Source organism: Garra rufa, chromosome 24, assembly GCF_049309525.1.
Source record: "Garra rufa chromosome 24, GarRuf1.0, whole genome shotgun sequence".
In the NCBI taxonomy this organism is placed as follows: Eukaryota; Metazoa; Chordata; class Actinopteri; order Cypriniformes; family Cyprinidae; genus Garra; species Garra rufa.
In genome coordinates, this window is record NC_133384.1 from 12,374,049 (window position 1) to 12,398,300 (window position 24,252).

Consider the following 24,252-nt stretch of genomic DNA (forward strand, 5'->3'; position numbering starts at 1 on the left):
TCGGGGAAGATGAGAGGTGGCGGGTTCTGTTTTTATATTAATAACAACATCAAGGCACATCATAAGGTAAGTTCACCGAATCTGGAGGTGATGACCCTGTCATTACATCCCTTTTATCTTTCCTGGGAGTTTTCAACGCTTGTGGTTTGCAGTGTTTCTGTTTCCCCTAGTGCAAACATCAGGATAACAGTGGAACTGGTAGTAGAATGTGGGGTTGATGCCAGAGTGCTTGATTTTGGTCTCAACTGACCACAACACTTTCAGCCAGTTCTCCTCTGAATCATTCAGATGTTTATTGGCAAATTTTAGAAGGGCCTGTACACGTGCTTTCTTGAGCAGGGGGACCTTCCGGGTGCTGCAGGATTTCAGTCCTTCACGGTGTAGTGTGTTACCTACTGTTTTTTCGGTGACTATGGTTCTGGCTGCCTCTAGATCATTGACAAGATCCTCCCATGTAGCTCTGGGCTGATTCCACACTGTTCTCATAATCATTGAAACTCCAAGTGAGATCTTGCATGGAGCCCCAGACCGAGGGAGATTGACAGTTTTTTTTTTTTTTTTTTTTTGCAAATAATCGCACAAATTATTGTGACCTTCTCACCAAGCTGTTTGGCAATGGTCTTGTAGGCAATTCCAGGCTTGTGTAGGTCAACAATCTTGTCCCTGACATTGATTGATTGCTTCTGTGGACAGATGTCTTTTATCCAGGTAACAAACTGAGATTAGGAGCACTCCCTTTAAGAGCAAGGGTGTGTGCTAAACCTGAGAATAATTATCTCCACCTTAATGTAACAAAAACAAAATAATTATTAATCATTTCGATAGAACCCCAGCATTCTATCTATATTCTTATTCCGGCCCCCAAAAAGCCCAAAATCACTGGACTTAACGACTACAGATCTGTCGCTCTCACGTCTGTGATCATGAAGGCATTTAAGAAACATCACTGGACCCTTGCTGGATCCTCTTCAGGTTGCCTAAAGAGCAAACAGGTCTGTGGTCTGCAGTTAACATGGGACTGCATGACATCCTGCAACACCTTGGCAAAACTGGGAATTACGCAAGTATCTTAATTGTGGACTTTAGATTGACCTTCAATACCATCATGCCTGACCTTCTCTCAGACAAACTGACACAGTGTGCCCACCTCTATCTGTCAGTGGATTACCAGCTTCCTGACAGACGTTCAACAGCTAGTGAGGTTGGGTAAACTCACATACAGGACTATCACGATCAGCACTGACGCCCCTCAGGGATGTGTTTTCTTCCCACTGCTCTTCTCCCTCTACATGAATGACTGCGCTTCAAAGGACCTTTCTGTCAAGCTTCTAAAGTTTGCAGATTACATTACAGTCATCTTCCCCATCAAGGAATTTTGTAGCCGCCGATCTACCTAAATGGGTTTGTTTTCGCGAATCATTTCTCACCAGACTGCTTTATAAACGAGGGTCAGTATAAAGCAGTTTTTGCTAGGAAGCTGCTACTGAAAAACGGATCTGTACCAACTATGCTTCATCTTCACCAGAAGTGAGTGTAATTTATTTTTCTATGAATCTTTGCAAATCGCCTTTTCTAATAATGTGCTAAAAGTAAGCATGTTTCACGATGAATGAAAGTATAACTTATACTCTCAGATAACGCGGTTATGTTGTCTTCTCTATGTACATCCGTCGTCTCAATATAATTCCTAATCGCACGTTTATGATGAACAATGCATTAAGATGATTGTCTAGTTACAAACTGTGTACAAACTGCGTACATCTTAAAACTACATTAAGCTTAGCTTTGTAACGCTAGATGGTTTAAAATGGTGTCTGTTAATGATTAAGAAGTCATGTACAATTATTTTAAATAATTTTAGATCAGTTATACACCTGCATTAAGAATGGTAACTTTAACGCAATACCTGCAAAATAGTGTTTACAGCCCCCAACTGCATATAAGTAAAGACCATAACTACGCACATTTATGCATTTCAAAATTATGATGGGGTAAGTTATGTTAATCGATCACTTATTTGCTCTTGTTCATATACCTCAGTAAACACATCGCGTTCGTCTCTATACCTCAGTAAACACATCGTGTACGCATATTTCTCAGTACGCTACCCTGCCAGTACATACAAAGAAAAATCAAAGTGACACTAATTTTGCCAACCATTCAGAAACACCCTGTTCAAGCCGTAATTGCCGAACTTCTTTGCAGGTGTCCTCTTGTTCTGGGTCCAACTCCGGTTCAAATTGATATGGTTTCACGGATGTGTTTTCAAAGCCACCCACAACCATTTTCCCCAAATAATACCCTCAGCTGTTGTCTAGGCAACACCCTGTGTGTGTTGCGATGACACGCCCCACAGAACTGAGGGGCAGGGTAAGCAGAGGTTAATATAATTTAAAGGGCCATGTATTGACATCGGTTGCTGAGAATAGAGCTATTTTTACCAGGTAAAAAGGTGTTTTTTTTTTTCACAACCATTGAGAATTTTTAATCAAAGTATATTACAAACTTTTCATTGAGACCCTAAAGCATCAAATTAACTTGTGGAAAATGGGCATCCGATGACCCCTTTAAAACTGTAATGACAGTGGAGACATTCAGATTCCTGGGCAGCATTTCTTAGGACCTGAAGTGGGACAATCACACTAACTCAGTTGTGAAAAAGGCCCAGCAGAGGCTGTATTTTCTCCACCAACTAAGGATAATTGGTCTTAATGTAATTGGTATTAAAAATAATTGGTCTTCCCATGTAAAACTTTACAGAATTAAATAACAGGGCCAATACACATGTGGTGACTTTTGGTGACAATTAGGCAGGACATTACACACCCATTAAATTGGTAACTCACCCTACTTCCTTCAGGACATAGATACAGGGTACTAAGGTGCAGAAGGGCTCGCATCAAGAAAAGCCTGATTCCTGCTGTTATAGTGGCCTTGAACAAAAGGCCTCGCTGAATAGGCCAGGATACAGACTTTGATATAGGGTGGACTTTGTTCATGTAGTTTTGACATCTAGGTGTGTATACTTATGACATTATGATGGAATCTGGAATGGAGTCTGTGGAATGGAATGATGCTGTGAAGAAGCATTTCCCTAAAGGGACAATAGAGTCTACAGTCTAAAAGTCAGTAAAATGTAACTAATACTAAACTAACACTGAAACCTACAGTTTTTTTTTCTTATTTATGTTCAATGTATATATGTAAATATTTTTATTTATTTTTTATTTTTTTGGCATTTTTGCCTTTATTATGATAGGACAGATCAGACATGACAGGAAGCGAAGTGGGAGAGATGGGGGGCGGGATCAGGAAAGGTCCTCGAGTCGGGATTCGAACACGGGATGCCCAGAGCACAACGACACTGTATGTCGACACGCTGCCCACAAGGCTATTGGTGCCAACCAATATGTATGTATTTTAATGTCCCCAGTATATGTCACGGATTGGCCAGGCTCTTCCACCATTCCGCATCACATCACCTTCACTAATTACCAGCCACATACGAACACACACTGCAGTTCACTCATTGTCCGGGCTCGTTCATACGAAGCGGACTCTCTGTGTCTCTACTCCTGATTCACAGCAAATACCTACCTGTGATTATTTACGTCTGTGTCTTTTCCATCCTCAGTCATTCGTGTGTCTCCTAGTGGTGGTGTGTGTTCTCCCATTTCACTTCCAGATCTCCTGGATTCCTCAAAGCCCCTGAATTCATCTTCAAGACCCATACTTACCATTCCTGCTGTGTTGTCATCTCTCCATGCTCTGCTGTGTCAAATAAATTGTCATTACATTTCACTTGCCTCTTGTGTCCATCTGCTTCCCATAACAGAAGCCTGGACCTTAACAGCATACACAGCATGAGCATGCCGGATCCCTTTCAGGAACTTGTGAACTTTGGAGAGTCCCTCTTCGATCTCCCTCCAATCTACCACCAACAGAATCCAACACAATCCAGCAATCACCCACCTGCACCGAGCAGTTCTTAACCTGCTATTCCCTCCAGTCCCATGGCACGACCTACTCTGGCAACACAGCAGGAGTGCAACGGATTTCTATTACAATGCTCACTGATATTTTTCATGCAACCTCAATTGTACCGGACTGATCACTCTCAGATCGCTTTTATAATATCATTGCTCACACGTTCTGCCCTACAATGGGCCAAGACTATCTGGGCTCAAGCCGGGCTGGCCACACGTTCCATCCAGGCCTTTATCGCTCATTTCAAGGAAGGAAAGTGCAGATGATGACATCTCCATGGGAGAGCAGCTTTATCACCTCAAACAAGGTACAATGTCAATTCAGCAATATTCCCTCAAATTCCATACTCTCGCAATGGCTAGTGGATGGAACAAGCGATCTCTACTCACCACCTACCGGCAAGGCTTGGTGCCCAAATTATGTCTTCAACTGGCAGCATATGATGATAGTCACGGATTAGAACGAATCATCCACCTGCCCTCTACATCCTCTTCGTTCTTTGGTGAGTGTCATCCATTTAGTTATCGAGAAGATGCATCCATAACCACCAATGCTCAGTTAACCACCTCTGAATTATCTATTACAATCATCACCCTCCTCGACTCCGGGTCAGCCGGGAGCTTCATCTCGGGAAGCCTCTGCCGTCAGCTCCAACTTCCCACCAATGCCACCTCGACAGTATACCAGATTCACTCGATAACTGGAAAACGAATAACCCAATGACATGTGAGACTTCGAAGTGGACCTCTACTTCTCCAAGTCGGACTACTTCCTAAATAGGAGATCCAGTTGCTGGTTCTGAAGGGTTCTACAGCTGACGTCATTTTAAGGCACCCGTGGTTAGTGAAGCATAATCCCATCCTCTCTTGGGGCACCGGAGAAATAATCATATGGGGTGAGAGGTGTTTCCCGGATTGTTTCCCTGATCAACCCAAACCCATCGAGAAGCCATTAAGTATCTTCTCCACGTCTATTGAAAGCCCAGTAGAGAAGCAATCTGTCCAGTTTCCGTCCATGTATTCACAATTTCAAGATGTATTCTGCCCCAAGAGAGTTTCCCAACTACCTCCACATCTGCCATGAGACTGTGCCATAGACCTTGTTCTGGGTGAACCAGTGCCCAGAGGGAAGATCCACGCATTATCACTTCCTGAGAGTAAGGCCATAGAGGAGTATATAAAGGAGGCACTGGAGCAAGGATACATCCACCCATCGACATACCCTGCCGCTTCAAGCTTCTTTTTCATTGGGAAGGATGGAGGTCCCCACCCCTGTATAGATTACCGTGCCCTTAATCAAATCACCGTCAAATTCCGATATCTCTTCCCCTCGTCCCTGCAGCACTGGAACATCTGCGGAACGTTCGCTTACTAACCAAGTTGGACCTCTGCAGCGCATCATATAATCTCATCAGAATACGTGAGGGGGATGAATGGAATACCGCTTTTGTGACCCCTACTGGTCACTACGAATATCTCGTCATGCCCTACGGGCTGGTTAAAGCCCCCTCCGTATTCCAAAATTTTATGCATGAGCTGCTCCGTGAGTTCCTACACAAGTCCGTCATCGTATATATCTACGATATCCTGATCTACTCCCAGAGTGAGGCCGACCATCACCATCACGTTGCGGAGGTCCTTCAGAAACTGAGGGATTACCACCTCTTCCTAAAAGCAGAGAAATGCTCCTTCCATCAGTCTTCAGTCCACTTTCTCGGCTATGTCATCAACCATTAAGGGGTACGCATGGACAAAGGGAAGGTAACCGCTGTTACAACCTGGCCAGAACCCATCACCATTAAAGAACTTCAACGTTTCTTAGGATTGGCCAACTTTTACAGATGCTTCATTAAGAACTACAGTCTCATCACCAGCCCTCTCGCCAATCTCCTCAAAGGTCATCCCAAGACTCTGATCTGGACTTCCACCTCCTCTGAAGCCTTCAATTCCCTTAAATACGCTTTTACCAGCACGCCTCTCCTGGTCCATCCTAACCCTGAACTCCCTTTCGTCGTGGAGGTGGATGCCTCTACCTCTGGAATTGGAGCGGTTCTCTCCCAACGGCAGGGGAATCCAGTTAGACTCCATCCATGCGCCTATTACTCCAGGAAGCTCAGTCTGGCGGAAAGGAACTATGACATCGGAAACTGGGAGCTGTTGGCTATCAAGCTAGCCCTGGAGGAGTGGCGTCACTGGCTGGAGGGAGCAGCTCATCCCTTCCAGGTACTCACAGACCACAAAAATTTACAATACCTCCGTGATGCAAAGAGACTCAATCCACGACAAGCAAGATAGGCTCTGTTTTTCATCAGATTTTATTTCACCATATCATATCGACCAAGACCAAAGAACATTCAAGCCGATGCACTGTCTCTGACGATAAGCCTGCTAACATTCTGCCATCCCAGCTCTTAGTCTGCTACATGCTACGTGTGTCTCCTGCCTTGCTTGTGCTACCCCTTGCTTTGTTCATTAAAGACTGTTATTCCTGCTACTCCTATGTCTCTGCGTTCCTTGCTCCTCGCAGTAGCAATCCTAACAGAACACCGGGCGGTCTACAAAAAAAAAAAAAAACTTTAATTGCTTGTTTCCCCTCCAATTTGTTTCCACGTTTCGTTCAGTGTTATTTTTTGTTTCTAGTGTTCTCCCTATGGATCCCCTCGCCTTGTTATTTACTTCTCTAGCCCGTAAAAACCTTCCCCTCCTGGAGTAAGCGACTGTTCTGGATCAGAGCCAATTACCACCATCCTGTCGACCTCCCAAATACCACTGGACTGAGCTGGAGGGAGGCCCCTATCCAGAGCACAGCCCAAATCTGAGCCCACCGATGACAGAGAGCCCAAGCCTGGTGTGACCATCGCTGCATGGATCGACAGAGCTAAGGATCGCCGCAAAGCTGATGTTGCAAGTGATGTCAGACCAGGTGTGAGAGCTGGCTACAACGCCCACCATGAGGGAAAAAAAGGTGGACAGTGAGATCGTGAAGAGGAGCTCCGCACACTGCACCATGGCTGAGGGTGAGCGGATTCTGGATCTGGAACTGTGTAGTTCTGCAGGAGAGTTTTTAGATTTGTATGCTGACCTGCCCTTTCTTCTCGGTCCTTCGTCTGAGCCCTCTGTCAGTGCTGTTCCCACGTCTGGCCCAGGGGGGCCACAGATCCCGAGTCCAGCTCAGAGAGGGCTTATGTTCCTAAATCCAGCCCAGAGAGGGCTTCTGTTACCAAGTTTAGACCAGAGAGGGCTCCTGTTCTTTTTGCAGACCTTTGCACTTGAGAGACAATGTGAATAGAAGCTGCTCCCATCCTGCAATCTGACAGGAAGAACTAATTTTTCATTTGATAGAATAATATATATTTGATAAATGTTTGATATAATGTTTATGAGCTAAAAGCAGAATAAAACAGCATTAATGGCACCACACCAACCAATTATCAGCTTGACTTAATCAGCAGCACAGCATAAGCAGATGCGTTTACTTGCAGATCGGTCTGGATCATGTGACCAGTGCTGTGTTATAGTTTTTGTTGTTGAATAATTAGTTCTGTCATGATACATTTCGGAAAAGTTTAACATGGTAATCGATATGACAATGTTAATGTATTTGGTGTTGGCGGAAGATCTGCTACACTCCTGCTGAATTGCTGCTGCTGTTGGTTATTGCTGTAGTTGTAGATTATTGTTGCTGCTGCATAAAATAACCCGCAGCAGATCTATACAGGTGGAGCTGGGGAAGGTGGAGGATTTCAGAGGAACTCTGAAAGCGCACTGCGAAATGCCCAAGTGAATTCTACCAGCCATTTAAATAGCTGCAAGCTGCAAGCACTCTGGTTGCATATGCAACATGAACCAATCAGCTTGTGCCAAGTCGTATAACTCTGTGATATCATCAGTTACGTTAAAAACCTGTCAGCCTGCGTCATCAAGAGTTTCATGGCAGAACTAGGTATTTCTGTCATGACAACTCTCTGAAAAGTTTAGCATGGTAATGGATATGACAGTGTTAACGTATTTGGTCTTGGCAGAATAGGTCTGCTATGCTGCTGCTGCTGTTGGTTATTGCTGTAGTTGTAGATTATTGCTGCTGCAAGCAAGTACAGAACTTGCTGCTCCCAAAGCAAATGGTGATACTGTGCTGTTTTCCATGCAAAAGTTGCACTTCCTGCTCACATTACCTTAAACTCCAGTCTTTCACACATCCGCACACACGTAAGATATATAAAATCAAGCAATTAATTACATGTAAATCTACCCACGTGGTGTACATTTTGATTTGCCCTTGCCCATGGCTGTATGTAGGCAAAACTAGCAGGGCTTTACGAACGAGAATTTTTGAACATTTGAGTGCAATTAGGAGATGTGATGTAACTTCGTCTGTTTCCCAACATTTTCAATCAGCTAAGCATGCCATTTCTGACCTGAAATTTCTGGGCATTGAAAGAGTTTTGCCTAAAAGGAGAGGTGGTGATTTAGATAAAAAAAAAACTGCTACAGAGAGAATCTTTTTGGATTTTTGAACTCAACAGTCTTTTCCCGAAAGGGATGAATGAAGAGATAAACTACTCATGTTTTTTGTAAGCATTTTATTCTTCGTTTTTAGAGATAAACATTGTTAACTTTTTTTGTAAAAATAATTGTGTTTCTACCTGTTCTCTGGGTCTGAGTTGAAGCCCCTCCCACTGCACCTGTTACCTGTTTCCTGATTACCTACTGAGTATTAATTGACTGCATGTCTGGTGAGGATTCATTACGAGCATTGAGAATAGCTGGATGGCTGAAACGTCTGCTCTTGCTCCATTAAAACAATTGATTCTTTTTGTTAAATAATAATGCTTGAAATCATCCCTAAGGCAGAAGAGAGATGGGAACTGCATGTTTGCTATCTATGTGAGTTTGGGCCGGCTTCGCCGAATGGCATAACACTAGTGGACTATTCTGTGTATACCTGATCGTTTGACCAGATAGCATAAACTAGTGACTTAAGTAAAATGTGTTTCTGAGCTAGTGAAGCCCAGTTAAATCACATTGTAGGCTGATAGATAAAGCAACCCCCAGCAACTGCCTGAGCAAATATTTAAGTCATTCAAGAGTTAATTAATTTAAAAAAAAGTAAATAATTTTTTTTGGAATGGAAATTCTTGCCTTTAAAGGTGCCATAGAATGGAAAACTGTATTTACCTTGGCATAGTTGCAAAATAACAGTTCTGTACATGGAATGACATACCGTGAGTCTCACACACTATCGTTTCCTCATTCTTATATAAATCTGGTGTTTGCAAAAGACCACTGAAAAATAGGCTAATCCTAACATAACATCGACTATGACGTAATAGTCTCTGGATCATTAATAGTTACGCCCCCAACATTTGCATAGCCGAATCATCAGAAGTTCTGCGGGTAGGCTATTGTGAAAAAACAAAGCGAGGACAATAGCGAAAATGGCAGAACACGTAAATAAGTGTTATGTTCCAGGTTGTGCAGGAGATGTTAAGTGCAGGGATGGGTTGGTGTCTGTACTCAGAAAGGCAAGAAAAACAAATAACGCGTTCTAATAAAATAAGGCGAGGGACACGGTTAGCTTCTTGCTAGCGGTAGTCTGTTACATTGCAGTACATAAGATTTCACTTACCACATAAACAGAGTAAGGAGAGATGACTGTGCGGACGCTGGTAAATGATTTACAGATCCTGCGCATCACTAACAAGCATCTAAACTTGTAAAATATGTGGTAAGTACTGCCGCTGTAGTATAACGTAACACAGAACTCGGCAATCGCAAGTCAAAAGTGAAAGTAAAATGATTGTGCATTCAAAATGGCAGTTTCAGTGACCCGCATATTAACAGCGGCTTGGGCTCTGTGATTAAATATATATTTTCCTCCATGTGTGAGCTACTGAATGAGCCGCTCTGGGAAACAGCCAATCAGAGCAGAGCTCATCATTAGTATTCATGAACCTTCCAAATAAGGTAATAGCAGACCATTTCATTCTAGGGACAAATCCTTGGGTTATAAATGGACCTGTAAAACCGTTTCTGGAGAATTTTTGCCCTTTCCTACGTCATATACCTTCTATGTAGATATCAGAGAACAATTTATATTGAACAAATATTGTATCAATGCATTTTATGTCACCTTTAATCTAAAATAAGTATTCAGCGAAAGCATAAATTGGTGTGGTGTCATGTGGCCAGAAATAATTCTGGATGAAAGCAGCTGCTCAATTATTTCGATGCTTTAAAATATCTATTTACACTAAGTGCAAATAGCCCTTCTTGTTGGCCGAGGCTATTTATACTAACTCCACCCACAAATGTGTGATTGGAATAGTCATCATTACAAAAGATGGATGCTAGTCGTCAGCTCCAGTGGTGCAGAGGATAAACTGCGTGTTTCACTCTTTTTGACGCAACTAATGCGTGTTCGAATCCCCCTTCTGATTTTCAAATCTCATATCATATCGAAAAGGCATTTATTTTCAATAAAAATGAAGGACATAGTTGAAAAGTTGAAAATAAAGTATTGGTTAGGGTTAGGGTAGGTTTAAGGAGGGCTTATTGTTCCAGTAAGACAGTACCATTTTATAAATTGAATTAAAACTATAGTTTACCCTCAGTACGTAATTACTGCATACTGTTGTAATTTACTACAATACTGAGGAGCAGATATTGCAGTCTATTTGCAATAGGTATTATAAATATCAGAAAATACTGCTGTTTCAACAGAGTGTAAATAGAATATATAGTTATTTTCACTTAGTGTAAATAGAACCCATTGTTATTTGCACTTAGTGTAAATAGCATCTATCGTTAAGAAAATATGCTATTTTCACTTAGTGTAAATAGCATCTAATTCCGAACAATGTACAGGACTCCCAGAGCTAGTCGCATCCAAAGCCGTATCTAAGGCCCTCACATTTTTCTATCCTCTATTAAGGTTTGGATGCGTATCTCTTAGGGGTGTGACGAGATTTCGTGGCACGAGATCTCGCAATATTCCGATGTGTCCCGCGAGATCTGACTGGTCTCGCGAGAACGTGACGATATCATGGCAAAACATTTTGCAATGTTTACATTGCTGCATGACTAATAGTTATATAAATATCACAATCTCTATTCAAACACCCATGCGATCTTATTCATGAATGACAACGATTCAGCGTTGTCTATTTTAACTGTTTCACGCGCTCCACTGACGCTTACGATGTGAAAGTTATTGAAGACATTCACATCTGCATTCTTACTGCTGCGGTTTCAGAAAGCAACACAAACAGTCTTTTTAACCACGTTATCATTATGTCTATGTTACAGACATTTAAATAACATAAGTACTGGGATAAAAGCTTATAGTTTAAGGATAAAAACACTTATTGTCTACAGTAGCGATCAAAACGAAAGTATAACACGTATGTAGAGCAACGTTTATTCCATGCGCCAGGAGATGGCGACAAACTGCACGTTTAAAAAAAAAAAAGTATATTGTATATTCAAGAGATTCCAATGGTGAAACAAGTCTTTATTGAGACACGGGCTCCTTCATTTTTTTTTTTTTTCAGACTTAAGCAATGAACATTATTTCAGAAGCACTACTAAATGTAATTTTGTTTAGATCTCTAATCCTTTTTTTCTTCAGAATCGTGATCTCCAGTTTATAAAAGAAAACTGTTTTTTAGTTTACCCAGAATCATGCAGCATTAGTTTACATTTTTATTACTGCATATAATTCATTAAAATATAAGTTTAATTTCATAAAGTACAAGTTCATATCAAAATGCACCTACATTTTTTTTTTTTTTGCATTTTGTGTTTTTTGTTGAATAAAATACTATTTTCCCCTATATATTTCATAATTGAGGATCTCGTCTCGTCTCGTTTTCGTGAACCCAAAATCTCGTCTCGTGAAATAAGTGTCTCGTCACACCCCTAGTATCTCTAGTTCTAAAAATCTTCTCTGTCAGTCTTTTCCATGCATTTATCAAATGTAAGTTCCTCACTGCCGAGAGAGATAAGCTGTACATGTGTCAAGCGATGCAAACAACAATAGCAGGAGAAGAAGCCATTACTCACTGTGATTGTAGAATGATTCCAACTTACCACTGTTGTTTGATGAACTCATGAAAAACAGAGCAGGGGAGAAAACAACGTAGCTTGACAAAAAAGAAAACGCGGATAGAAACGTGAATGGCAAGCTAACCGGCTAACGGAATGCTAACATGCTGCATGCATGCTGTACTTATGGTTATTGAATAAAAGCGAACAATCAGATTAGTCAGATTAGTTTGATGGATAATATCAGAAATTTGAAGATACTAGGTGGAACTTGGAAGTGAAAATGAGTTGAATGAAGATGGCCAAACAGTTAGAGTGGATGAAAAAGAAGAGGAGAGCAATCTGCAGTTCGTCAATGAAGTTGCTGACTTAGTTGGAAGAGGAGATTGATAAAGAAGAACCAGACTTTGATATGTTGCTTTCAGTGTTATCGATGAAAGAGGAAAGTTTAGTGGATCTTGACAGAGGCATCGAAAACTTCCACAGATGTTTTGGAGAGGGAGATGGCATGTTGGATTATCAGGACCTCAGTACTATGTGGAAATCCTGTGCAGTAAGAAATGCTAATGCAAACCATGCCAGAAACACAGTCTGTCAATCTACACAAATTAGTTATTGACAAGTTTACTGTAAAAATAAACAAAATGTACAACACTTTAACCAGAGACTAACTTTTAAGGGTGGACGTTATCAGGTAGAGTTAGTTACCCTAGAAACCAAATAAACCAGAACTACCAAACAACTTCAGGGTTGCTAAGTAAAGGTTTGAGAAGCTGCAGAGAAAATACAGAGGCATAATAAAATACTATTTACAGCATTTACAGCATTTGTGGAGATGTTCCAAACACTGCCTTGCAGTTTAAAACTGCAGTTAACTGTCTGCCCAAATCCAGCCCAAAGAGGGTTTCTTTTCCAGCTTACAAATGCCTGCCCTCCCACCCGCTCCTGCCTATAATACTGAAATATAATAGAGAAAGATTTTGATAATTTTCCATGGCACACCTGACAACCTGTTAGGAAACACTGATTTATATAGCACTTTGTAGAGCTGCACGATTCTGAATAAAATGAGAATCACGATTTTTTTTGCTCAGAAAAAGATCACGATTCTCTCACGATTCTGGAGAACTTTTTTTTATTTTAAAGATTTACCCCTGAACATTAGTTTACAAACAACAGTAAAATAGCAGTGAAATAAGACAAAATAAACTTTGCTTTAAATTTAAAGAAATGTAATGAAAAATAATGTAATAATATAAACAAAAAAATTAAACATTAAAAAATAAACATACAAAGGTATTATGTCAGAGTAAAGCGATTTAATGATTCTTAGCTAGAAACAGCCTATTTTTGTGTCAACCATTTTTTCATAGCTGTCAACGTCCACTCTGTGGAATGCCCAAGTTTACTTCACCATTTTACAAATAAATCCTAATCTAATCATGACAAACTATATATCGTTGGAAAGGTCTAAGGCTCCTAAATAGATATTTGACATTTTTTTTGTGTTACAAATTATGTAGGAAAATAATTTATGACAAGAGTTTCATAGATTCATTTATGACAAGAGTGCACCTCAAAAATCTACTTCATAACAGGAGTTCTGACCTTTTACTCAGACAGACTTTCTTGTTACCTTTTTTCCCTATTACACATTAGAAATAATAAGAAATGATATATCAGATGAAAATTTAAAAATTCATCCTTTGGAACGCCATTTTAAAATCAGACATTGAATTAACATGGAAAATGTACATAATTCATATTACTAAATTTTCTTGTCTATGAATTATAAAGATTTAAGATTCAATTCTTCATTTTCACGTCTCTGTTCAAAAATGGGAGTAACAGTTAAGGGGTTAATGGATCGTCATGCTCATATATTGTTCCATTGCTCTGCCGGTCCATAAATCTGGCACGATCAAAGTACTACTCTTTCAATATTCAAAGTGCTAATAGAGACCGAATTTTCCAAGCATGATACAGAGCAATCTACACAACTACACAACTTATAGCCCACATACTAATAACAGCCTAGATATTTTATGTAGCTTAATTTGAGCGCATTAGGGAGTCGCTCTCTAAACGCAGGGTATTAAAATTGCTTCTGAAAGCGCGTCCGGGTTTTACTTTCGTTTTAACAATCCTGCGAAACTCTCGGCAGCGCTGAGCGTGCATTCTACAATACAAGAAATTACTTTAACAAAACCATTTGAAAGTGGGTGGACACCAACGGATTTTGAAAAGCGTGTCCCCAGTGGACATTACGCCGCTGCATGAATGGAACTCTGCCGCTGAGTTATCATTTTGTGATGTTTCATTAACAAATTTCAGGAGGAGCTCGCGCAGATAATTAACACGGCCAATTCATCATCAGCAATCACTCCCTATCCAATCACTCTCCCTATCCAATTACTACAGTCCCTTTAAATAACCAAGCAGTCCTACCTTCAGTTATCTCTGATTTCAGCATCCCTCCCACCCCCCCTTTTTTATTTTCTCTTCACCTCCAGCTAGGGGGAGCGCTATTGGGTTCGGGCCAAATGCCAAGCTCGGACCCCTCTCCCTGGGCAGGGGGAGTGCCCCGGGCTCGGGAATGACTACCGAGCTCGGAGCCCTCTCCCGGACAGCATGCCAAACACACTTAACTTTTACGCTGTTTATTATATGCAAAAGCGAACTCGTGAAATGTGAATTGTACAGTATATTGAGACAGAGGCACCATGAATTGCATCTGACAGAATGTGCGCAGAAGATGAAGTTTAAATGGTTATGTAATGTTGGAGAGAACGGCGAACCTGTCACTGCATCAGCTCACAGCAGTCTGTGCAGTAATTAGGCTAGCAAAAGTTTTGTAATATATAAATAAAATATAACTGGCTGAATCGTATAAATGCTGGATTAAGATCGTGAGGGGGGTCGAATCGAGATCGCGATCTTTTAACGATTAATTGTGCAGCTCTAGCACTTTGTACAATATTGTGTCAAAGCAGCTTTACAGTATTAAACAGGAAAATAGTATGTCTATAATGCAAAAGGACAATAATAAACAGATTTTAAGTAAAAGTCAGTTCAACATTGATTCAGTGATGTCATCATCCAGCTCAGTTCAGTTTAAATAGTATCTGTGCTGACATTATAGGGCTGTAGAGGTGACTCAGTATTTCATATGTTTGTCAGTTATGATGTTAAATAAAGCTTGCAACATGTCAGCACGATTATTACAGCTCATATTATCCTCTCATGCAGTTATAAATGCAGTGTTTTGACTGAACCACTTCTACTTCTGCTGCACGAGATGAGAACACTTTTATCATTTTCTGAGTCATAAAAGAGTCTGCTTTTGTAATATGTTTCCTTCTTTGCACTAACACATGCACACCTCATTAAGCTGACGGAATAGGTTATTGCGTTTACATGTTGCAAAATCAGGGTAAGAGGCAAAAAAATACCTGCGTCGACCGGTTTATGCTTACGCCATTTATGACCTTATTCCGATAAAAGAAAACAGGTTACTGCGTTTACATGGCCACATGCGTTTTCAGCTTATTAAGCATCGGCTTAAGAACATGCATGTAAATGCGCTCATTGTCTTATTTTCTACTCTCGGGGAACCATGGTTACGCTGAGTAACCCGAGACATTTTTGTGTTTGCAGATAGATAGAGAATATGCTGTTCAAAAGGCTCTGTATTCTGTGGGCTTTCCTGTTCCCCATCCTGTGCTGTACTGCACAGATACTCATGTCATCGGCACAGAGTTTTACATCATGGAACATGTGCAGGTACTCATTAACTTAATTTCTACATTGGACCATATCTCAGTAAAATATAGCCAAACTGAGGCAGTTTTTTAAAGATTGTAATTCCCTTTAAGATGCAGTCATAGTACTTTTTTTTGTCCCCATTTATCAGTCCATTTGGTTTTCAATTGTTTATGAATGGGGGGATTCTTTGAAGGATGATGTTAATCTGTATATGTACGTCTGCATATCAGGGACGTATATTCAGGGACTTGAGGCTCCCAGGGGTCAGTGCGGCAGAGCGGACGGCTCTGTATGTTGCTGCAGTGGAGACGCTAGCCAAACTTCACTCCCTAGATGTTGGTACACTTGGGCTCTTGGGATATGGGAAGGGAACTGGTTATTGTAAGAGACAGGTGAGATAATGAAATTATCATTCATGAGATATTGATTTAAAATCAGTATTTTATCAGTATTTTAACTTAATATTCTTTAAAGCTACAGTCATCTTTTTACCCATCACAACATTTTTTTTCCCTTCCAGGTCTCCACATGGACAAAGCAGTACAAAGCTTCTGCCTACAAAGAGATACCAGCCATGGATAAACTTTCTGAATGGCTGATCCACAACCTACCAACCAATGACAATGAAGTGTCCCTTGTTCATGGCGATTTCCGAATTGACAACCTGGTATTCCACCCTACCGAGGTACTGATACATGATGCATACTTACTAATCGGACTCCAGAGAACTTTTCTGCACTGTTTTGATTCCAATGAAAAACCTAGGACTAGTTTGCAAAAGTAGGTTTTGTGAAAAATGGAATAAAAACTACATAATGGAAATGAAATTGGAGACTGTCTTGAGCCAAGGATTCCAATTATATAAACCACTTGAGTGATAAATGAGCAAACGACAAACGGGTTATGAGCGATTTTGCATTTTCAATCACTGTAGTAATCCTTACAATTACAATATGGTTTTAGCGCTTTGCGCTTGAACGCCTAATGAAAATAAAAATCCTTACAATTGCAATAACCCCTAAAAAAATTCAAAATGCAAGCATTTTAAGACCTTTGAGCAATTACAGATAATTAAAGACATCCCCAAAAGGCTGAAAAATTATAAATAAAATCTCTAGAAATACTATTTAATAATTTATCACTTTTAACCAAAAGGTGATTCTGCTCCCAGAATTGTGGTGTGGTTAAATTGGGGTGACGATAACATACACATAGTTTGAAGCCAATATTCCAAAGAATTGCGAAAAAAAACTGCTTGAGATAATCTGGGTTGCCTGATGCCACGGATAGTTTTTAGCTCTGAGCTTGTGAGATAGCTGGGTAGTGGTCTCTTTGAGCCCTTGCCTAGACCACACTATCTCCTCTGTTATGGTTTAAAGTAGCCCTTGGTAATCTTCAGTTAGGACCTTTGACTGATAGCTATCTGAGGATAGCTGTTTTCTAGCTCGGTGACTACCTGGAGCCTCTATCTAACCTCTGTATTCTTACATAATATAGCTATTACGTTGCTCACATAATATAACTATCTAAGGGTAGTAGGCTTGGGCGGTATTACGGTAATATGGTATACCGCGGGATCTAAAAATAGCAACGGTTTTAGTTTCAATACCGTTATACCGTCATAAAAGAATGCACTTATATAGGAGACAAGGATTAAATATTAAATATAATTTATTTAATGCCTAAAAATGCGTAGTGATGCGCGGATGGTGGTTATATCCGGGTCGGGTGGGTCAGGTAATAAAAAAATGCATTCTGATTATTTGCGAGTGGATGAGATAAATCAATAATGATGCTAATATTAACTACATTTTCTAAAACATGAACGTGTTTTATGTACTTTTTTCATCAGGCAGATGATTTCATTTGTGTAGATTTTGTAGAAACGGTGACATTCCCTATAAAGTTTGAAGGGAGTTATGCCTGTGCTAATGCTATTGAGCACGGCAATGCAGATTTTTACCATCAGACATTTCTTAAACTGGTGAACCCCTGTAAACTTCAGTCCAAGCATGTGTTTGAATAGTAAGTTCAGAACGGCTCTAATACAGAGAAAATCCGACCGATTTTGTCAGAGATTGCGGAGAGTCGCATCCAGATGTCAGTTATTCTTTTCTGCTTGGATTTGGCTTAAAATCATGAGTGATAAATATAAATGTGCAGTGATGTGCAGATCAGCTGAATCAATCTGCTGTGAAAAATGAACCATCCGTTTCATCAGGATTACAATAGGCTAAGTGTAATATGACGATCAGGTGCAGTTATCTAAATCAGAGAAAAATATAGGAGCGGGTGGATAATTTATTTGAAGTCATTAAGTGACAGCGTGGAGGAGAAAGAGAGAGATGGCGAGTCACGCACCAAGTGACCTGGCGCGCGTTTCCCAAAAGCATCGTTAGCCAACTGTGGTGGCAAGTTCCGTCGTTACCAACATAGTTCAAATATTCGGTGTTTCACGACACCAGTTCAAACCAACATTCTCAAACAGCGTCACAATCTATTTCTTCCATTTAAACTAAATATAAATGCTATGTATTTTTGTGCGTCCTCTATAAGCACCGTTTAGGAGTAGTGCGTGTGCATTTTGCCTGAGGGAACCCCGGTGTATGACGTAAGAGGGAACCCGTGATGAATCAAACATCAAATAAAGCGTAATGACAGGGGGGAAAGAAATGAGTCATTAGGTGCCATATTCAATAGCTGCATTTTTTAGATCCCTAATCAGTTAAATAGCCGACGTTATCACTCGGTTACGTCATTGACAACTGCCCTACATTGTTGAACTAATGTGGTTCAAACGATGGAGATGCGACTGTGTTCGGGAAACACTCGTGAGCTAGTTCGTTTCCACAACAATGCATCGTACTATATGGAGGTTAACCAGCGAGTTATGTCGTTCTACGGGAAACGCACCCCAGGAGGTTTATGTTAATTTTATTCTGTTTGACTGTTGTATTTGCCCTTTTTTTTACTGCTATTTGTTGTTAATAAAAGTTGTCAACATTGTTGTAGTGTTTGGTATTCAGTTTCTTAACGGTATAGGCACAAGCCAACAGTTTGGTGACGCTGTCTGAGCCTTACGTCATTTTTTTTTTTTTTTATTCACGGTAATACCGTATACCGGGGTAAAATAGGGAGGAGGTTTGACGGTATCAAAATTTGGATACCGCCCAAGCCTAAAGGGTAGCTATGTTCTTAACTTGGTGTATTAATGAGCTCTGCTTTGATTGGCTGTTTCACAGAGCTGCTCATCTCAATAGCTCCAACATGGAGGAAATATATATTTAATTACAGAGCTCTAGCCGCTTTTAATTTGCGGTTTGTTGAATCTGCCGTTTTGAATCAGCAACATTTTCCTCTCACTATTGTGATCGCATATGCTCTGTGTAACGTTATACTTCAGCGGGAGTGCTTACTTACCACATAAGTTCAGGTGCTTGTGAGAGATGCTCAAGATCTGTAAATCATTCACAATCATCAGCGCAATCATCTCTCTGTTTATGTGGTACGTGGAATCTTATGTACTGCAATGTAACAGGCTAACACTAGCAGTAAGCTAACCGTGTCCTTTTAGTGACTCGCCTTATTTTACTAATGTACTGACGTTACTGATGATTGGGCTATGCAAATGTTGGAGGCGTAACTATTAACGATCCCGGGCTATTGCGTAATAGTCTGTGTTATGTTGGAATTGACCTATTTTTCAGTGGTCTTTTGCAAACACTAGATTTATATAAGAAGGAGCAAATGGTAGTGTTTGAGACTCATGTCGTGTCCATGTACTGAACTGTTATTATTCAACTATGCCAAGGTAAATACAGTTTTTCATTCTATGGCATCTTTAATTTGCTGGTGACGGCCGTGTTTTTTATAATACACCAATAATAAAAATAATAAATACTTACAGTTACAATGGTGTTTCAGTGCTTTGCACTTGAACCCCTACAAATGAAAATTGTTGCAATTAAAATTTAAGTTTTATAACAATTTAAACTATATTAATATTTGTATAAATGTAATTTATTCATGTGATGGCAAAGTTACATCATTACTCCAGGCTTTAGTGTCACATGATATTTTTATTTTTTTCAGGATTCTTTGATTAATGCAAAGTTTGAAAGAACAGAATGTAATTTAAATAGAAATATTTCATAGTTAATCAGTTGAATGTGTCCTTACTGAATAAAAGTGATTCTCAGTCCTCTGGCACGGACAGGAGGACGGCGCGTAAGTGACTACTTAAATTCTGTATTAGAAATAGGCGGTTGTTACATTTGTTGCTGCTAGATAAACAGGTCCTTGTTTGTATTTATTGACTTATTCGTTTTTATTTGCATTTAGTTGCTGCTAGAGAGTATTTATTCATTTCTGTTTATTTGTTTTCCTGGTGTTTTCGTCCTAAAATTGTTGTTTTGATTGCTCTTATTCATATTGAAATATTGAGCCGACGGCCAAAGGAAGCTTTTGTTTTGATAACGTTCCCTTCCTGAGCGCGCTTAAAAGTGCGAAGTGGGTTGCTTTTTCGTTTCAATTTGACCCATTTGTGTACGATCGATTTGGGACTGACTCAGCCGAGTGGGCGTGCCTAGCGAAGAGAACTTTTTAAATAGTTAGGTCAGTTTTCATTCTGTGGAATAAGTGATTCTCAGTCCTCTGGCACGGACAGGACGACGGCGTGTAAGTGACTACTTAAATTCTGTATTAGAAATAGGCGGTTGTTACATTTGTTGCTGCTAGATAAACAGGTCCTTGTTTGTATTTATTGACTTATTCGTTTTTATTTGCATTTAGTTGCTGCTAGAGAGTATTTATTCGTTTCTGTTTATTTGTTTTCCTGGTGTTTTCGTTCTAAAATTGTTGTTTTGATTGCTCTTATTCATATTGAAATACTGAGCCAACGGCCAAGGGAAGCTTTTGTTTTGATAACGATCCCTTCCTGAGCGCGCTTAAAAGTGCGAAGTGGGTTGCTTTTTCGTTTCGATTTGACCCATTTGCGTACGATCCATTTGGGACTGACTCAGCCAAGTGGGCGTCCCTAGCTGCTATCACTGAAGTATTGATTGGTGGTGTATTTAACTGTGTTATATCAGCTGAAGCGTTCAGCCTCCATGTGTGAAGACTGACGAGAGTAAAGACCTGCGACTTTTCCTGCGCGACTTATCCGAGCAACGAAACCGACAATGCACTTAAGTACTCCTTCCCTTTATTTCACTCTTCTTTCTGTCCTCCTCTATCATGTGTTTCCAATTCATTCCGGTGCTCTCTACACATCGCTCTAACATCACACGCACACATCGACGCAATCTTACTAACCTGCGTCCTATTAACATCTCTTCCACTGAACCGTTCTCTTTCATGGTTGGTCTCTGGAATTGCCAGTCAGCTGTCAACAAAGCTGACTTCATTTCAGCCTTTTCTTTGCAATCTGGTCTGAGCATCCTAGGCTTAACTGAGACCTGGATTCGTCCAGAAAACTCAGCAACCCCAGCCGCTCTATCTACTAACTTCTCCTTCTCTCACACCCCTCGTCAGACTGGAAGGGGTGGGGGTACGGGCTTGCTCATTTCTAAAAACTGGACATACTCAACCCATTCTCCTTTATGCACTTATAACTCATTCGAATCTCATACAATCACTGTAACATTCACCTTGACAGACCTAATGCTACAGATTTCCATTTACTCCTAGCTTCATTTGATCTCAAACACATTGTCACTACATGCACTCACAAATCTGGCAACCAACTTGACCTCATCTACACACGCAATTGTATTTCAGACAAAATCTTGATCAAACCCCTACACATCTCTGACCACTTCTTCATTTCATTTGAACTACATCTTGCTACTTGTGCACCCCCAACTCCTCTGCCTGTCACTTTTAGACGAAACCTATGCTCTCTTTCTCCCTCCCACCTTTCTTCCCTAGTATCCTCCTCTCTTCCCTCTCCAACCCACTCCTCATCTCTGGATACTATGCAGCGACTGACACCCTATGTTCCACACTTACTTCTTGTCTAGATGATTTATGCCCTCTCTCCTCCAGGCCAGCACGGGCTACTCCTTCAAACCATTGGTTATCCGATGTTCTTCGTGAGCATCGGTCCAAACTCAGGGCAGCCGAGAGAAAATGGCACAAATCTAAGGACCCATCTGACTTGAGTATATATCGGTCTCTGCTTTCATCTTTCTCTACTCAAGTCCATACTGCCAAATCTTCATATTTTCACAACAAGATCAACAATGCTCCGGACGCACAGAACCTTTTCAAAACTTTTAACCCTCTGGGGACTGAGGGTGTTTTTGGGCCCTGAAGAAGTTTTGACATGCCCTGACATTTGTGCTTTTTTCAGTATCTTAAAAACATATGAATGGCCCAAATCTGATTATATTGTAATCAGCACAATTTGGGCTACAATAATATGTAAGCAACATGAATGTACATGTTTGTGTTTTTGAGAAAACAACGTTTATGCGTGCTTAGTGAAAAACAAAATTTTTGAAGTCACTGAAATAAAGTCATGAAACACATACAGAATATTTGTTCACAAGACTTTGAGAACTGGATGTGTTAGGCTAGAGTTTTTTCTATCAAATGATGTGAAAATCATCTCGTTCACTTGTTTACACAAAACAGTATATTGATTTAAATTTTTGAAGACACTTTTTGTTTAGAATGGCTGTATGCGAAGAAGGCGTGAATGATCATGAATAATGCTGTGATTCACACCTGAGAAGACAAAGACCTGCATAATGAGCCGCATAATTAGTTATTCAGTCAGATGACTGAGAGGAACAAAGGAATGAATGAAGGAGGAATATAAGGACAAAATATGTTTGTAGCTTATTTTGAATAGATTTATTTATCAAGAAAAATAACTTGAGATTCACTTGTGAACTTCTTTAACATCTGAAGATGGTGCAGTGCTCTCAGGAAAACAGTTTGAGGAGACTCAAGTAAATGTCAGCAGGATTCATGTGTTGAGCAGGTTTCCAATCACTAAAAACAACAAAACAAAACATCTGTGAGCATGTTAATATCAGCAGCATCATACTATTTATTTATATATATATATTATGATTTTGTAGTCATAGACCCACGCATTTTGTACAAACGTATAAAGGACATTTTATATCTGAGAAACTAATAAAAATTGTTTATCGTGTTAAACATCCATTCGAGAACACAGTATTAATACATATTGTCAAAACATACACTAAGTGTAAACCCTCATATTACATCCTACTGTTGTAAGATACATTAATAACTAAATAAATAATTATGATCTTATAGTCAAACATAAGCATGCTTTGTGTGTATTATAGAATACAAATAAACTAGGCTATATTATAACTGTTAAGCTTAAATGTGAACACTATAACCTTTATATTGCATCATTCTTTATTGAACAGACTATTAAAAACATACTGGCATCGTGAGTCATTTAGATGCAGTGAAATGAAACGTACTTTATAATGTTTCACTTGCTGTAGTCAGGAATTATAGTTGGCAAAAAGTCTTAACTGGTAAAATGTTTGCACATTCTGTCACAGTAATAACTAACAAGTAGGCTAATAAGAGAAAAAAAAACTTACTCATGTCTTCTGAAGTACGTTTTATTCCTGACAGAGTCTTCTTCCAGAAATGACTAACTTGAACGAAGTTTCTCCTTTGTTTACCGTGATGTGGGCGTCTACTTTTGGCGCGGCGCCCTCACGTGGACGATTTGAATATGAATAGCAACAGCTCGTGGGCGTGATCTAATTATAAAATAATGAAGCAGACCGGAGAGACTGGACATCGTGTTGGTTTCATATTGATTATTTTATCACAGGATATTTGTTTTCGGTAAAACTTACTTCGTTTAAAAGTATACATATCAAGCTTTGTCTAGACATATTGCTCATGTCTCTGTGTTGTATATTGGCTTAGTTATAGTATATTTTACTACGTTTCTGCGTTTACGCGTTTCTGAATGAAGATCACGGAGATCAACGCGGCAGACAGCACACCCTTTTTGTTTTCTTTATTTTGCAAAATCACAATGTTTTTTGATTTTGTGAGTATATACAAATAAAAGTAGACCCTTTACAGATTCGATTGATGTACTGCTTTTATCTGTACAATCAGAAATGACAAAGTAATTAAAGTTCCTTTTGGGAAACTGCCTCAAAACGCTCCAGGGCGTTTTTCGTCCCCAGGGGGTTAACTCACTGCTCTGTCCCCCTCCACCTCCTACAATCACTTCTATAACACCTGATGATTTCGCCACATTCTTTACACACAAAGCAGTCAGTTCTCAGCTCCACACTTACAGGAACTAAAATTGACCATACCCACAACTAAAACTCCCCTCTTCTCCTTCTGTCCCCACTCTGAGGCAGAAGTATCCAAACTTTTCCTCTCCAGCCATCCGACGACATGCCCCTTAGATCCTATCCCCTCACACCTTCTCCAA

The 24,252-nt window shown here is 40.0% G+C and overlaps 1 protein-coding gene across 1 annotated transcript in view; it reads left to right on the top strand.

The window, feature by feature from the left end:
* acad11 (acyl-CoA dehydrogenase family, member 11) overlaps positions 1 to 24,252 on the top strand; it is a 136,696-nt gene that overhangs the window by 964 nt on the left and 111,480 nt on the right. The window contains 3 exon segments of the mRNA XM_073830391.1: positions 15,687 to 15,812; positions 16,025 to 16,186; positions 16,315 to 16,479. Coding sequence (XP_073686492.1) covers positions 15,687 to 15,812; positions 16,025 to 16,186; positions 16,315 to 16,479 — 453 coding nt within the window.